At 39.3% G+C, this 15,871-nt stretch overlaps 2 protein-coding genes across 2 annotated transcripts; one reads left to right on the top strand and one right to left on the bottom strand.

Annotated features, from left to right (window-relative positions):
- Positions 1 to 749: 749 nt before the first annotated feature.
- LOC129247530 (UDP-N-acetylglucosamine--dolichyl-phosphate N-acetylglucosaminephosphotransferase) lies at positions 750 to 15,815 on the bottom strand. Its single transcript, XM_054886682.1, has 5 exons — positions 15,495 to 15,815; positions 15,271 to 15,412; positions 14,912 to 15,125; positions 14,616 to 14,850; positions 750 to 1,421 (listed from the first exon to the last, which is right to left on the bottom strand). The coding sequence occupies exons 1-5, from the start codon at positions 15,638 to 15,640 to the stop codon at positions 932 to 934; spliced, it is 1,227 nt and encodes a 408-aa protein (XP_054742657.1). The 5' UTR covers positions 15,641 to 15,815; the 3' UTR covers positions 750 to 931.
- On the top strand, positions 4,562 to 7,845 carry LOC129247529 (uncharacterized). Its single transcript, XM_054886681.1, has one exon. The coding sequence runs from the start codon at positions 4,782 to 4,784 to the stop codon at positions 6,480 to 6,482; it is 1,701 nt and encodes a 566-aa protein (XP_054742656.1). The 5' UTR covers positions 4,562 to 4,781; the 3' UTR covers positions 6,483 to 7,845.
- Positions 15,816 to 15,871: the final 56 nt, after the last annotated feature.

Below are 15,871 nucleotides of genomic sequence, written 5' to 3'. Positions count from 1 at the left end.
GGTGTTTACTGAGCTCCTCGCCAAATTTGTGGTGTACGTTTTGATGTTTTTCAACAGTTTTATGCCGCCTCCGAACGGCAGATGGATTTTTTTTTATTAGCAGCTTTTTCATGGCAGAAATACACTCGGAGGTTTGTCTTTGCCTGTCGAGGGGCAGCCGCTATTAGAAAAAAACATTTCATGAACTTAAGTGAAAATTCATGCTTTCAAGAAAAACACTTTCATGCATATTTTCAAATACGCAGCAACTACAATAATGAAATATCCAGAAATGGCATTTTAATCATGGTTAGGATAAATGGCTACTCTTGCGAGGGGCCCACTTGGGCGAATATTCCAAATTTGTCCGTAGTGATACCATTAAAGAGGAGGGGAGGGGAAAAGGAGGTTAGGGTTAGAGGATGACGACCAACAGTGTCGATTTACCTTCGTATTAACCGCTTCAAGCTACTGATAAACTTTACCAGATGTGTGATATTTAAACCCACAACGAATAAGTAGAGCCTAGTTGTTTGAACTCTTGAACGACCAGCGCAGGGCAGCTGAGAAGGTGCTGAGATGACTCCACCTGGTCCTCCAGACAGCTTCTGCAGAAAGGACTTGAAGCAATCCCAAGCCTCACCGCATGTACACCTAACGGGCAATGTCCAGAAAGGATACCTTTTGGCTGGAGATGCAACTTTTAGGCTTTTCACAAAACATTGCCCTCGATTTAAATTTCTATTTTTTTTTTTAATGGTAATATAATATTTATTGCTTAATGCACTTTCTTCACAGAATTCTTTATTTACAATCAGACTTAAATATATACTATTTTATAAAATTTCTATATCTTCAAACTTACACATATTTTTGGTTTCAACATTACAAAATGATCCATATGTACATACATACATATGTATATATCGATCAAGGAACGGTTATCCTATACTTAGGTATCATAGAAGTAACTGGCCAAGGGATAGCGTATAATCATTGCCATTAACGTACACATGATTTGTAGACCCATCAAAAACTGAGTAACGACCTTCTCGTGTACCGGACCAAAGACAACCAAAACGAAATTGATTAGCGTAAAATTATTGGTAACCACTCGACCATCGTTCTGCTCCTGCCAAGAGATCAGCTTCAATGCTTTGAACACTCGCACCATTAGCAATCCCAACGGGTTTAAATCTTTCGGATGAAATTCCGTTGTGCTTATGTGAAGAAGGTCGGTCTTGCAGTCGTATTTGGGTAAACGATGCCGAGGACATGGCACGAAGTGAAATAGTTGTGGCACCGAGTATAAAAAGTTTAGAATTTGTGGTATGAAGAGCAGCAATAAGGTTTTGCTAAAGTGTCCCAGTATACCGACGACGGCAAAGGTCATGCCCGCAAAGTAGCAATACGTATCGCCGACAAATACTTGTGATGGATATCTGGAAATGAAAAGCGTTTCAGGCGTTATAAATAAGACATAAAATGTGATATAAAAAGACTAAGATATATTTACATATAAATGCAAATATAATATATTACTGAAACTCTGGATCCAACAATGTTTGTTTTGAATAGAAGTATTCCGAAATTTGAGAAAACTTAAAGTTACACGCTTCAAATTCCAAATTAGATAGAACTTTTTAAATATACATGTACGGAGAATGCTGTTGGAGTGAAAATCCTTGGCCGGACTGAAATCCGGGTCGTTCCAGTAACGTAGAATCGACCGTCGTGGGAACTTTTTAAACAGACATAGGCATTTTTACTGAAGCGCCATATTACCAATTACATTCATTAAACAGGCATCGAAATAGAAAAGAGGAACGAAGAAAAAGTTGTATTATAAAGATTTGTCTTCAACTAAATAATGTGCGATATATACGAGGGTCACCATTTATATTATTAACACTGGCAGTCATAATTATCATTTTCTCAGCTAACTAATAAAGTGAGCTTTACAAATTAAAAACTATTCCTAACATTCGTTTTTTTAACTGCCTAACGAAGATAAATCTGCAACTGTTCCGAAACTACAGCAAGGCTGGAGTGAAAATCCAAAATTTTGTTCAAAGAAAAAAAGATGTAAAGCTCAAGTAAACTCAAGACGCATTCATTAAAGGTGGTAGCACTACACCAACAACAATATTTTGTGCGTTTGATTGTCAAAGCAAGGTTTTGGAAAAGTAGAATACAAAAAATTAATTCGCCTTGATTCGTTCCGGGCTGACAGCCACATGGACACGGTGAAAGAAAAAAAAAAAAAAAACAAATCAGCTGATTTGCCGATACCACCTTTAATAGATTCGCCTTGGCTAAACTTATTTCAATTTAACAGTCATAAAGTAACTGCGAAAATGTGAATTTAGCAATTAGAGGCAAAGTCTTCGGATGCAAGGGCATTTTGCTGTACATTCGCTGCTTCGGGCTAAGTGAAAGTACAATTAAGGGGTTAAGGGTAGTCAGAATTTTCAAAAAATTTGTTTTTTTGCATTTTCTTAAGGGGTAACACCACTGTACACGCGTAAAATAAACACGATTTTTAAAGAATTTTTTTGTATAGAAGGAAAGGGAAAACAATCACTCTGATTTGGGAAGTTATTACTTATATACTAAAATACAAAACTACAAAGTTTGATCGAAAAATTTTACAAAATGGCGGCATTGGAGACATTTTTGTAATGTGGTTTCTCTTGAAGGAGCTCCGCGGCACGCAGCACAGAGGGTGCAAATTTTAATCTGGAACAAAGAAACATTCTTTTTCTTAATCTAGATAAGAATAGCTAGAGAAACACGTAGGGGATTTAAAAAATATTTATTTTTGTGGAATTAGCAAGCATTTGAAGGAAAAAACTCTATTTTGGACTAAAAAAACGGCACTTAAATAATTATAACAATCGTTTAAATTAATTTATCGAAAATCCCCTACGCTCTTCTCTTAAGAAGATTATTATACAGACGTAGTGAAAAACCTGATTAAAAATATTTAAAATTGTTTGAGTTATGCTGCGTGCCAATTTCAGAAAACGTGTTTTGAGAAAAACGCGTTTAAAGTTTGGAAATTTGGAGAAGTCGTTAGGTAGCAGTCACTAACGCTTGGTTAAAAGCTTAAAATATTTATGAAATAAACTTCGGTAACGTATAAAACTTTTTGTTCTGTATTTTAAAAGGTTCAAAGAATTTTTTAAGCTTATAAGTAAAAAAAAAACAATTTTTTGAAATTTCTACAGTGGTGTTACCCCTTAAAGTTTAATATCTTAAAAATTATGTTTGAATTAACAAAGAGCGCTCAGGCGCTCTGGTGGATTCGAGAGCAAATAAAATTTTAAATGCGTTTTTCTCTGAACTATGTTTTTTGAACTGGTAATCACTGTAACTTAAAAACCATTTGGTAGATTTCAAAAAATGTCTACTGCTTTTGAAAAACATAAAAAAATCGTGCCTATTCGAAGAATTTTTTTTTTTCAATTTTTTTAAACAAATAATTGTCCGTTTTTTCTCGAAATTCTGGAAAATATTTCCTGAGGCCGCTATATTGTTAATTTTGAAAAAAAACTTCGATCATGCACAAGATTATCGATTAATAAAACTAATTTCTCTCGTTCGATTGATTTTACATGAATCTCCAAGGACTTGTGAAGATCACCGCAAGGGATTTCTTGAGAAACGGACTCCACACAAACAGCGATAACTTTAATAATTTTTTTTTTTAATTTTGCTAAAGTCGAGGCGAAGCCTGATGTATTAATGCTATGTTTTTATTTTCGTAAAATAAAGCAATTAACTAGCAAAAAAATTATTCAAAATCATAATTTTTTCGGGCCCTGACAAGAACAAAAATAACTAAATACAAATAACTCGATTTTTTTAATGCCACATTATTTTCATAACTAAACCTAAGGAAGAAAATTCAATTTTTAAATTTTTTTTCCTAATACATATAATATAAATATATATAATTGGCGCGTACACCCTTTTTGGGTGTTTGGCCGAGCTCCTCCTCCTATTTGTGGTGTGCGTCTTGATGTTGTTCCACAAATGGAGGGACCTACAGTTTTAAGACGACTCCTAACGGCAAATATTTTTATGAGGAGCTTTTTCATGGCAGAAATACACTCGGAGGTTTGCCATTGCCTGCCGAGGGGCGACCGCTATTAGAAAAATGTTTTTCTTAATTTTGGTGTTTCATCGAGATTCGAACCGACGTTCTCTCTGTGAATTGCGAATGGTAGTCACGCATCAACCCATTCGGCTAGGGCGGCCGGCAATATAATAAATAACATCTCAAATTAAGCAGGTTGAAATTTGGTAATTGTTTACCTCACCTCAATTTTTCCTGTCTCTGCTATCCATAAGAAATTAAAGTAAACCCCACTCGGTTTTTATAAATATCATAATATGCCCATATACGAGGCAGCACTTAATTTAATTGCCTACACTCGCTATAACCGCACATATGACAATTTAAAAATATATATACATATATATTTATATACATATGTATATAACAACGAACAACTACTAGCAAAATGCATCCCCGTCATCAACCAGCTGTAAGCGCAAGAACATACCGACAACCGCAAACAGCTGATTCGTATATCACGCATCTTATTCGTATTCCTTTCGCAGACGAGAAGTGCAAAATTTTCATGGGTGTGTTTTCTGTGTAGTCGAGGTGAAAATTAAATGCAAATTAGACAGCACAAAGGTTTTAGCAATCACAGAATTTATTAGCCTAGACCATGTAGAGTGAAAATTTTAATTATTTTTTATACAACTTACATATGAACTACAAATGATAAATGTTTCAACGCAGCGGAGCACATGCGTCAATACGCATCGCAACCCACCAACAACAGCCGTCAAGCCTTGCTGCGCCCACGTCTGGCAGCGAAATGACGGAATTTCTAAGTGCAACTGCAGCACCAGGAGGAAGGACACCGCTAACCAAAAAATTACTTCTAACATTACTGGTACTGGTTCAGGTATGCTTCATTTCGTGTCTGTGGCTGTTGCAAATAGGCGGAGGCCTTAATGCCAACACCAATGAGGTAGCAGTACTGAATGAGGGCAAACAAAATATGGCAATCAATACCAAGCCCTCTGTCTTGAGTGCTATGCCACATGCGGCAGCATTGCACGGGATGAGGCGAGTTAATTTTATTACAAAAACGACAGTATTGGGATTAACCGAAACTGTGGTCAGAAATGAAGTTTTAAATCACGATTTATCACCACCTGTGATAGGAAATAGTCAATCAGGGAAAGTAAGCAATTTCAGAAAAGACTTTTATCTAAAAACAAACAGACTGAATAAAACCATAGAACTAAGAAACGGAACCAGCTTAGTGCCTGAGCTGGACAACGATGCAGTTTGGTGCTTCCGTGAGGGTAGCATTGACGAATTCTCGCAACTGTCGAATGATGATGATGCGCAAAATGACGCACTCTCTTGGGAAGAGGACACGCAATGCAAATGTCGCGCAGGTTGGCATGGACGTGACTGTGGACAACCGGAGGTTATGTGGCGTGCGCTGCTAACGGCAAAATCACACTTCCGCTTGCAGCAACCAAGTGAAACACAGAATGTTAATCAATTAGTTTACTTGCTGGAAGGAAATTTCTTCAATTTAGATTTACTCCAATTACAAATACAAATACTGGCAGATATAGTCGATTATTTTGTAATATTTGTGAGGCCAGCGCGCAAGGACATAAAAATGCTCGAGCATTGGTTAAGAGAAACGTTAGCAGCGAACAAATACCTGATTTTCCAATGTGACACTCGGCATGTGTTAGAAGCCAATTGTACGACAGCACAAGCCTATGCATACTTCCGCCAGCAACTGAAACGTGAGCAGCGCCAACTGGAATTAAAGCCAACCGATTTGCTGCTTTACACCGGAGATCGTGTGTTGCCATCATTTCAAGCACTGCAATTCCTCAAATATTATGCAACGGATGTGCGTACCGTACCTTTTCGACTGAAATTTGTTGTGTATGGGTTTTATTGGCAACATCCAAAGCAAACTCATCTTAGCGGTCTTATAAGTTCCTTTGTCCATGTGGACAACCCAAGCCAACTAATAGATGGTGGTGGCAGAAATCCAGCCAAAATAATGCAACGAATTCTTACAGAAGGTAGTCAACCACCGCCATTTGTCATCGGCGATCTCAATCACTTTGGTGGGTGGTTTTGCAAATATTGCCAGCAGCCAGAAGAAATAGTGGCCGAATTGCACGCTGAATCGAACGCCACGAGACAAGTGCAATTTCCTGATGCGGTACGTAGCCACAACATTGATGTGGCCTATTTGCAAAAGCTTATTGCCACTGGTATCTATGTTGATGGGAAAACCCAACTAATACGTAATCGTCGATATTCCGACAAGTATTATGCACCGCCATTGACGGAAACGGAAAATGCAAAATATGGAAATCTATTAGTAAATTTATACGAGTCATTTGATGATGATATTGAATATGAAGCTGGAGATTATTGATGAAAAGATAGACAGCAGTTGATCAAATCAACTGAAACTACATACATATGCATATTGGTTGCCTTGACGTAATACAATTAGATGTGGAAAATGTCATTGAACCGTTAACAAAAAACAAAAGATTCAAATTCGATTGGATATTAAAACACTACCGAAAATACACGTACATGCATGCTGAAAAGTTATATACCATAACTTGTACCTAAGTATTGATTAAAATATATTTTCTTTAAGCATAAATAAATTATGAATGTTTGCAATCGAAATAAGAATAGTTTAATGGTTAAAATCGATAAACTCCCTTGACAGGCATTCATGAAAACAAAGTTAAATGTAACTCTAGTATTTGTGGAAATCTAGTTTTGAAGAAATTAAAAATTTTCATGTTAATATTCGAAGAATTAAGGTAGTGAAAACTATCTAGCATTACATCTAATTTATTAGCGGTTACTTCTTTTGTAAAGCGCAATACTGCTGCAAATTGTTTTATTTAATTTTAAATAATTTCTTAAATATTTTCGAAGACTTGCTATTTTCGATCACAGAACGCATTAACAATCATACTTTTATAAATTTCTATATTTACGCTCTTATTTTATGTAGCATCAAATACAAATTTATATAATAAGAATTTAATAATTAAAGGCCACCAATCGCCTTAAAGTTCAGTACTACAAATTGAAAAACAAAAAAAAAAGTATATTATTTATCATTATAAAATTTTTTTTATGGGTGCAACCATTTTCGCTTGTTGCAGTAATGACATATCAGCATAGATGTTAATTAAAAAATATGCACAAATCGGAGTAACTGGAAAATATATGTACGTTTGCTCCCGCATTTCTTGTACTATGTATCACATCGCTCACCTTACTAATTTGTAGTTATTCAAAGAACAGATGTACAGATGGAATTTTTTTGTAATTCAATAACATTTACGTAGATTTAAATTTAAATTAACAAAAACTGTGATAAAGTTAATAAGATAAAAATCCAAAATAATATGCAAAATTTATGTTCATTTGCATATTCTTGCCTGAATCTCTCAAATTTAAATTGTTTCAAATATTTATACATGAAAACAGCGAATTTATTTGTACTTTTCGTAAGTTTATAGCCAATTATATGTATATTATCCCATAAGCATTTATTACTTTATAACACTTGGAATTCTCTAGCGAAAAAGGCATACATTGTGTTAGATATCATCATTTAAAACTCATAAGTATGTTAAGAAATAAGATTCTATGTTCGTGTCTGTTTAATACAAATTCAATCGAAGTGAATTGTCCTAATATATATACTCATATATGTATGTATATATGTACGGAATATGTCGATAAATAAAAAATGCTTCACCAAATACGGAGTTTGAGTATCATACGAATGTTTTCAAGATGTGATCAACAATTCATTCCGTTGAGCACCCAGGACTGGCCAGACTGGCTTTTTCAGCTTTGGGCGTGAATTTAACATATTTATATCATAGCTAACGACTTGAACTTCCAGGTAACTTCCCAAAATTTCATTTTCTATCGATTTATGAATATAAACTTTTAAAAAAGCACCCTTGAATAGGACGAACAAAGGCCAGACCAACCGAAGGTCTTAAAAAAGGTGTCCAACGGAGGGTAAATACACATTTAGACTCGACAAATACCATATAAGCTTTCGATACCGTTAGCCACACAACACTACTAGCGAACATTGAGAACTCTACTGCTCCACCAGGACGAAAGAGTAGATCAATGTACAGCATCATTCCCCGTATGTAAGTATGGGGAGTGTTTATGCTACTACAATAACCGTTTCCACAACAGTCGGTTCTACGTTACCGAAGCGACCCGGATTTATATCCGACCAAGGACTGTCACTCCAGCAGCATTCCCTGTAGATATATGTGAAATGTTTATGCTGCTACAACAACGACAGTAGATCAAACATATAAATAGATAGATTATAGAATAGGTATCGCATCGACAGTACGGACTGATAAAAAACCAAACACGCGGACAGAACTACAGGACAAACAAACAGACAGACAGGAGGAAGCGACGGACGCACTTAAAAAACAGTCAGACAATTGGACAAGACGTACAAGCAAAGACGAACTGAGGATGACGGGGTCACCCTCAGAGGATGAGCTCTTGGCCTCCAGCCAAGAAACAGTTGAGGGCAAAGCTGTGGGCCACAGTACGCCAACAACTATAAATCAACCAACAACATCCGCTCAAGCCATGGGGCAAAAGCGTGGTAATAAAGGTCCCTCGAGGTATAAACTTTACCAGAGGTCTCTCGCTATCCTTGGCAGGATTCGGAAAAACGAGACCGAAGGTAAAGTGCATCCCAAAGATGAGACCGACAAGGCAAGATGTCAAAAGGTGGTTGATGAATACTTGGCATTCCAAGCCGCCAACAGGACAAATGCCAAAAAACGAAACCGCTCGCATGACGAAACTGGGAAGGCAACAAAAAAGCACAAGATATCGGATCAGGGTGCAGTTGCCTCCAAACCTATCAAGCGATTTAGTGAGGTGGCACGGGACCATCTCCAAATGGCATTGGTAGACGAAACCTCTAACCGCGGGAAACCAGTGCTTGACAAATGGTCAGAGATTGAGGCACGGTTGTCTCGCATAGTCGTTGACCATGTCATGGCGAACCCGGAGGGCCAAACACCAGGTTTCGACTCGGTGGAGGTAGTCCGCGGTTACCGAGTCATTAAATGCGATGACCAATTCTCATTGCATTTCTTGACTAACGTGATTGGTAAAATCCAGAACAGCTGGGAAGGCTTGAAACTCAAGCTAATTCCGGCTAGCGAGATTCCACGAAGGCCGAGGGCTCGCATCTGGGTACCAAACATGGAGTTTGATGCCAATCAACTAATCCCCTACCTTCAGGCGCATAATCGCTCGGTGCCGATGACCGATTGGTCGATCATCAAAGCGGAGGCTCCGCAAAGGCACAGCAGGTCATTCCTCCTTCTAATTACAGAAGAGAGTCTGGAACCACTGGAGAAAGTGGGAAACAAACTTCAGTTTGGGATCAGGAAGACCCAGCTGAAGATATTCCGTTCTGCAAACCCGGAAGAGGAGCAGGATGAGGTCGATGGTGCCAACGAACTGCTGACTGGCATGCAGCTAGATGACACCGAGTCCGAAAAAGGAAACCAATAAACATGGGTTTAAAGGTTGTCCAAATTAATCTGCAGCACTCACGGTGTGCAACGGACAACCTAACCGTTCTCCTGGCGGAGGAGGACGTGGACATCGCACTAATTCAGGAACCCTGGGTGCGGAGCACCGAGGTGAAAGGGTTCACTGGGAAAACCTACAATATCTACTATAAACGGATAGAAGGTAATCCCAGAACATGTATTGTAGCTAAAAAACATTTAAACACATTTTTAATTCCATTATATAGTTCACAGGATGTGACGGCTGTTGAGGTGGAAGCCACTGACGGAGTCAGAATAACGCTTGCCTCTATATACATGGCACACGAAAGACCAGCACCGCCTGAGGAGGCTCGTAAACTTGTGCAGGAAAACCCGAACAAAACCCTGCTTCTCGGATGCGATGCCAATGCAAGGCATGCCCTATGGGGAAGCTCCGAAACAAACGACCGAGGTGAGTCTCTTTATGATTTCATAATTAACACTAACTTGTCGGTATGTAACAGGGGTAACACTCCCACTTTCACCTTTCCGAGTACGGAGTACTTCAGGGGATGGGAGGAAGTGATCGATGTTACCCTTATGTCTGAAAGCAGCTCAGTAAGGTTAGACAATTGGAGGGTCTCTGATAAAAGGTCTTTTTCGGATCACAGCTGGATCCTGTACGATCTGGATCTTAATGTTGATCCGCCCTTACCGTATAGAAATCCATTAAGAACCAACTGGAAAAGGTTCAGAAATATAGTCAATAAAAGGATAGGAGAGATTCCCATCCACAAAATCACTCTCACCGAAAGCCTTGAGAGTAGGGTCACAACACTGGAGAAGGCATTTAGTAGGGCCTACAAAACGTCCTGCCCCATAAAATTTAGTAAAAAATCCCATCCCCCTTGGTGGAGCAGTGAGCTCTCAAAACTAAGGGAAAAATCCAGATCAACGTTTAACCTCAGCTACTCGACAGGAAATTGGCAATTGTACAAAGAGAGTCGGAGACAGTACAAGAAGGCAATTAGGGCCGCCAAGAAAGAGAGCTGGAGCGAATTCTGTTCGTCAATCGAATCAACCAGGGATTCTGCCAGGCTTAGCCGTGTTCTGTCCAAAGATCATTCAATGGCTTCTTGGGTCAAGAAACCTGATGGTACTTGGACAGCTACGACAGAGGAATCGCTAGAACTTCTGCTAAACACGCATTTCCCGGGGTGCAGCGTCCACGAAAGTGGGAGGGGAAGTATTAGGCGGAGCCAATATAATCCACAGCACCTCGCAAAAGAAATAATTACAAAGGAGAAAGTTGCATGGGCAATTAAATCTTTTTCACCTTTTAAATCTCCGGGGCCAGATGGGATCATCCCAAAGATGTTACAGGAAACCTTGGACTGTATCCTACCATGGCTAGAGGAAATTTTTAAAGCGTGTTTAAACCTAGGTCATATTCCAGATAGTTGGAAACTAGTCAAGGTCGTCTTCATTCCAAAAATAGGCAGGAGGGGACATGAATCAGCGAAGGACTATAGGCCAATCAGTCTTTCGTCTTTCCTGTTAAAAACCTTTGAAAGACTTTTGGATATATATCTTAGAAGCTCTTTGGAGAGCTCTGGTATATCTACTGCACAACACGCATACCTTAAAGGCAAATCTACGGAGACAGCGCTTCACGAGGTAATCGGAACAATAGAGGGCTCTCTAGAGAACAAACATTATACCATGGCGGCATTCTTGGACATAGAAGGCGCCTTTAACAATGTTAGTACAGATGCGATCCAACGGGCGTTGATAGACTTAGAGGTGGACAATTGCATCAGTAATTGGGTCATCTCTATGCTAAAAACCAGGATCATCAAAGCTAATATGGGCAATATCAGTATAACCAAGAAGGTCCACAGAGGCACCCCACAGGGGGGAGTACTGTCTCCACTTCTCTGGTTATGCGTTATTAGCAAAATCTTAATAAAACTTAATAGAGGTGGGGTAAAAGCGGTGGCGTACGCTGATGATGTGGTGTTAATGGCGTCAGGACTGTGTCCTAATACGATCAGTGGGATCATCCAGAGGGCATTAGGCGAGCTTAACTCTTGGGCCACAGGCTGTGGCCTAGGTTTAAACCCACGTAAAACAGAGCTTATGCTTTTCACCACCAGATATAAGGTACCACCTTTTACCTTACCAAATATTAACGGACAAACTCTCTCACTATCACCCAGCGCAAAGTACTTAGGGGTAATTCTGGACTCCAAACTAAGCTGGAAATTAAATGTTGAAGAACGGGTAAGGAAGGCAGAAATTGCTTTATATGCCTGTAAACGTATGCTTGGAAGAAGATGGGGTCTTCAGCCTAAGCATACATTATGGCTGTATAAGACGGTTATACGACCTATTCTATCGTATGGTTCGGTAGTTTGGTGGAAGGCTCTAGGGAGAGAGTACAATACCAAACTACTCGGCAGAATACAAAGATCAGCATGTGCAATAACGGTCGGTGCAATCAGATCATGTCCTAGAGAGGCTCTCAATGTACTGACACACGTTATTCCAATAGACCTACATATTAAGAAGACGGCAACCATGAGTGCATTTAGGTTAAACGAAGCGGGTCGCTGGAGAGAAAAAACTTATGGTCATGCTAGTCTATTATTGCGACAAACTCAGTTAATCTCGGTGAGAACTGACTACATCGTCCCGACGGTAACTTTCAATAGGAATTTTGCCACTGTCTTTCCAACTAAGGAAGAATGGAATAAGGGATTCTCTCTAAACAACTTCGACACTACAGTCTATACGGATGGAAGTAAAATGGGCTGCGGTGTTGGAGCTGGTATATATTCTTACAGACTTAAAATTGAGAAATCTGTGCGGCTCCCTAATACCAGCAGTGTCTTCCAGGCGGAAGTACTGGCGATTGGGGAAGCTTGCAGGTTACTAATCGCAGATTTCTCTTTTAAGGGTAATATCGCTATTCTCTCGGATAGCCAAGCTGCAATCCAGGCACTGGGTTCGGCCACAACAACCTCCAAAGTGGTGGAACAAAGTAGGAATAGCCTCACCATCTTGAGTGAAAACCATAAAGTTACCTTAATCTGGGTCCCGGGACATCGGAACATTGAAGGTAACGAAAAAGCAGATGAACTGGCAAGAGGGGGATCTGCCATGAATAACGCTCTTGCAGAATTGGTACTCACACCATTAGGTGCAGTCAAGAGCACAATTTCCCAAAAATACCTCCGAATCGCTGACTGTAGGTGGAAAGTCCAGACGAAATGCAATATTAGCAGAACGTTATGGCCCACCTACAACCTCAAGCAATCGTCGGCATTAATAAGAATGAAACGACGGGATGCCTGGAGACTAACGGCGGTCATAACTGGCTTTTGGTCTATCGGAGAACAAGCAGCCAAAATGGGTATCCCTCACAATACATACTGTCACAGTTGCAAACAACCGGAGAAAAAGGAGACAATCTTCCATTTCCTCTGTGAATGCCCTGCCCTATGGAAGGACAGACTGTTAACCCTGGGCCAACCGCTGTTCGAGAATCTCGAGCAACTATCTGGCGTCGACGTTAACAACCTAATAAGGTTCCTTAACCGCACAGACTGGATATAGTTATGCTGTAAAAAACCGTTAAACAAGTTGGCAACGAGGATGTGGCAACAAAATGGCGCGAAAGCGCTAGTTGGATTCTGGAAGAATCACCACTTTAACCAACCAACCATAGAATAGGTATAAAGCAGGGGGTTCTACAGAGTGGTGGTTCTAGAACTTGAGCTTTTCCCAATTACCAGAAGAAATGTCAATGATCTTTTACACTGATAATTGCTCGAAATTAGCATCCATCAATGACATTGATGATGGCTTTTGTTCAAAGAAAAACTATAAACTCTCCAACCTTTCTCGATCCCTTACAGCACTTATCCTACTAAGCTCAAGGCAGTCCCTTATAAAACGTCGATGGAAATGGTAAAACTACAGTTACATTAAAATGTGCAAGTGCACTGTTGTTGTTGTTGTAGCAGTATCTTCGCCCTGTCAGTGTAGTGTAATTACCGGTCGTCTTCGTCTAGCTCATCTAACGGTAGGCCCAGGAAACTGGCAGTTTCGACGGGTTGGGTCCAGAGGGAGAGAGGTGTTAGATGAGTGGGTTTGATGGGGCATGTGAAGAGGTGGTTAGTGTTGTGCGGGGTACCTTCACATGCTGGACATATGTTTAGTATGTCGGGGTCGATTCTGGATAGGTAAGAGTTTAACCTGCCACAGTATCCAGAACGTAATTGTGCCACTCGTGCAAGTGCACTCGTTGCGACTGCCAACAACCCCCCCAGATTTTGGCTTTCACTTTCTGCTCTCTCTTTGATGCATACAACTGTGATCGCCACTAAAGTTCAAAACTGCAACGATGTTTGAAAGCCACTTGCAAATACAAAAAAACTTCGCTAGTGACAATTAAGGCGCTCGAGTGGCCGGTTACTATATGTCGGAAATCATCTCTTCCAAATTACTTGCAAAATCAAAAAGTACATTAAAAAACCATCGGACCCAATTAAAGGCTTATAGCAGACTTGAGTTTTGCTTTGGATACTACAACAAGTTGTCCTTCTACTTTTCCATAACTCATAGCAGCCAGTTTTAACCACATATTTACATGCGCCCTGGCCAAAAAATTGCTCGTTTGACGATATCGTCCACTGATGGTTTCACCATTCTTAGTAGGACTTTGTAAGTGGCTACAACAACAACGAATACCGTTTTCATGACAGTCGTGCCCATGCCAAGTGAGGCCTACATTGTAGTATACATCAATGCAGTAGCAATTGCGCGACCGAAATTTATATTTAGTCAGGAACTGTCACTCCAGCAAGATATTAAAAAAAATATATCAGAAATTTGTTAGGCTGCTACAACACCAACAACAATATACTTATTAAATTCTAAAGCACAACTAATTTTGTTAAAATACTTACTTATTGTACTTCCATAGCGCCAAGGAAACTGCCAAAAATGGTAACATTAAATAAACAGAGAACTTATGGCAATCCACCTGGTGTCCAAGCAACAATTCGATAAAGTTGTAACATAAAACGGATGCACTGATAACAATAGATTGGCCAACCTCTAAGCCATTTATACCCGCCAAGATATTAATTGCATTCGTGCAGAAAACGGCTAGCATGCCCATATAGATGTAATAGAAAATACCTTCAAATACAAATTTTCAGTTTTTTGCTGTTGTCAATTACATTATCCAATCGCACTTTACCAATATCCAAAGAATAACCCAACAGTGGTCTAGCAATTTTTGGCATAATTACAGTTGTTATATTGTAATTCACATAATAAACCATAAGTATTGGCAGAGTGGCGATAGTGGGCAGCATCAACTTGTGCCGCCAACGCAAATCTAATACATCATCAGCGAAACCAAGAAGAATCATACAGCAGATGGACAATAGCGCTGCTATCATTTCGGCAAACTGAAATGGAATATTGTATATTGTTATTATGTGGTAATTAACAACGGTGTAAACAAAAATTACTAAAGTATAAAATGTTACTGTGGTACGTAGTTGGTTTTTTTTATAAATACAATTATGAATATTTTTTCTTTTGTACAATTACCTCCTCGTGTGGAAAAGTGGAAGGCTTTGTGCCTGTTTTTACGTCGAGTAATGCCGCCTCCTCGAAAGTAAATGGAATCGGTATGAAGAAAAACGTAGCCACCAGGAAAGCGCAGCCAATTAATACACCAAAGGACTCTGGGCTAGCGGATCAAATGAAATATTTGTTTATCTTATTTTATCGTACTAACGCAAACAAACAGAAATTATCTATGGTATACTTACACTTGTGGCTGATCCCGCTTGCAAAGATCGTTGCCATACAAATTGGCCTTGATAAACATATCTTTGAATCGTGGAATCATTCGCACTGTTACCAGATACGTACACATGGCAATGAAGCCACACAAAGCTATCGTAATACCGCTCATTTTATACTTTATGCATTAAAAGTTTTAAAAATCCAGATCCCAATCCAAATCCAAAATGCTCCGTTCTTCCAACTCACTACTAATTTAATTAGAACCACCCAAAAAACGTACGTGGACTAAGCCGATTTTATCTTTTACTACACAAACATTCTAAGCGCGGACCGGGAGGCAGTGATAAAAGTCAGCTGTGCTAAACAATCGGACATGTACAATCGATATGACGAAAACAAT

The sequence above is a fragment of the Anastrepha obliqua genome, chromosome 5 (assembly GCF_027943255.1).
Source record: "Anastrepha obliqua isolate idAnaObli1 chromosome 5, idAnaObli1_1.0, whole genome shotgun sequence".
Lineage (NCBI taxonomy): Eukaryota > Metazoa > Arthropoda > Insecta > Diptera > Tephritidae > Anastrepha > Anastrepha obliqua.
The sequence above is the reverse complement of the archived record's forward strand: the minus strand, read 5'-3'. Positions and strand labels throughout refer to the sequence as shown.

Coding starts and splice junctions, on each gene's coding strand:
- LOC129247529 (XM_054886681.1), top strand. CDS start 4,782: ATGTTTCAACGCAGCGGAGCACATGCGTCAATACGCATCGCAACCCAC.
- LOC129247530 (XM_054886682.1), bottom strand. CDS start 15,640: ATGAGCGGTATTACGATAGCTTTGTGTGGCTTCATTGCCATGTGTACG. Junction 14,851..14,911: donor GGGTTATTCTTTGGATATTG/GTAAAGTGCGAT, acceptor TTGTATTTGAAG/GTATTTTCTATTACATCTAT. Junction 1,422..14,615: donor GCGCTATGGAAGTACAATAA/GTAAGTATTTTA, acceptor TTTCATTTCCAG/ATATCCATCACAAGTATTTG.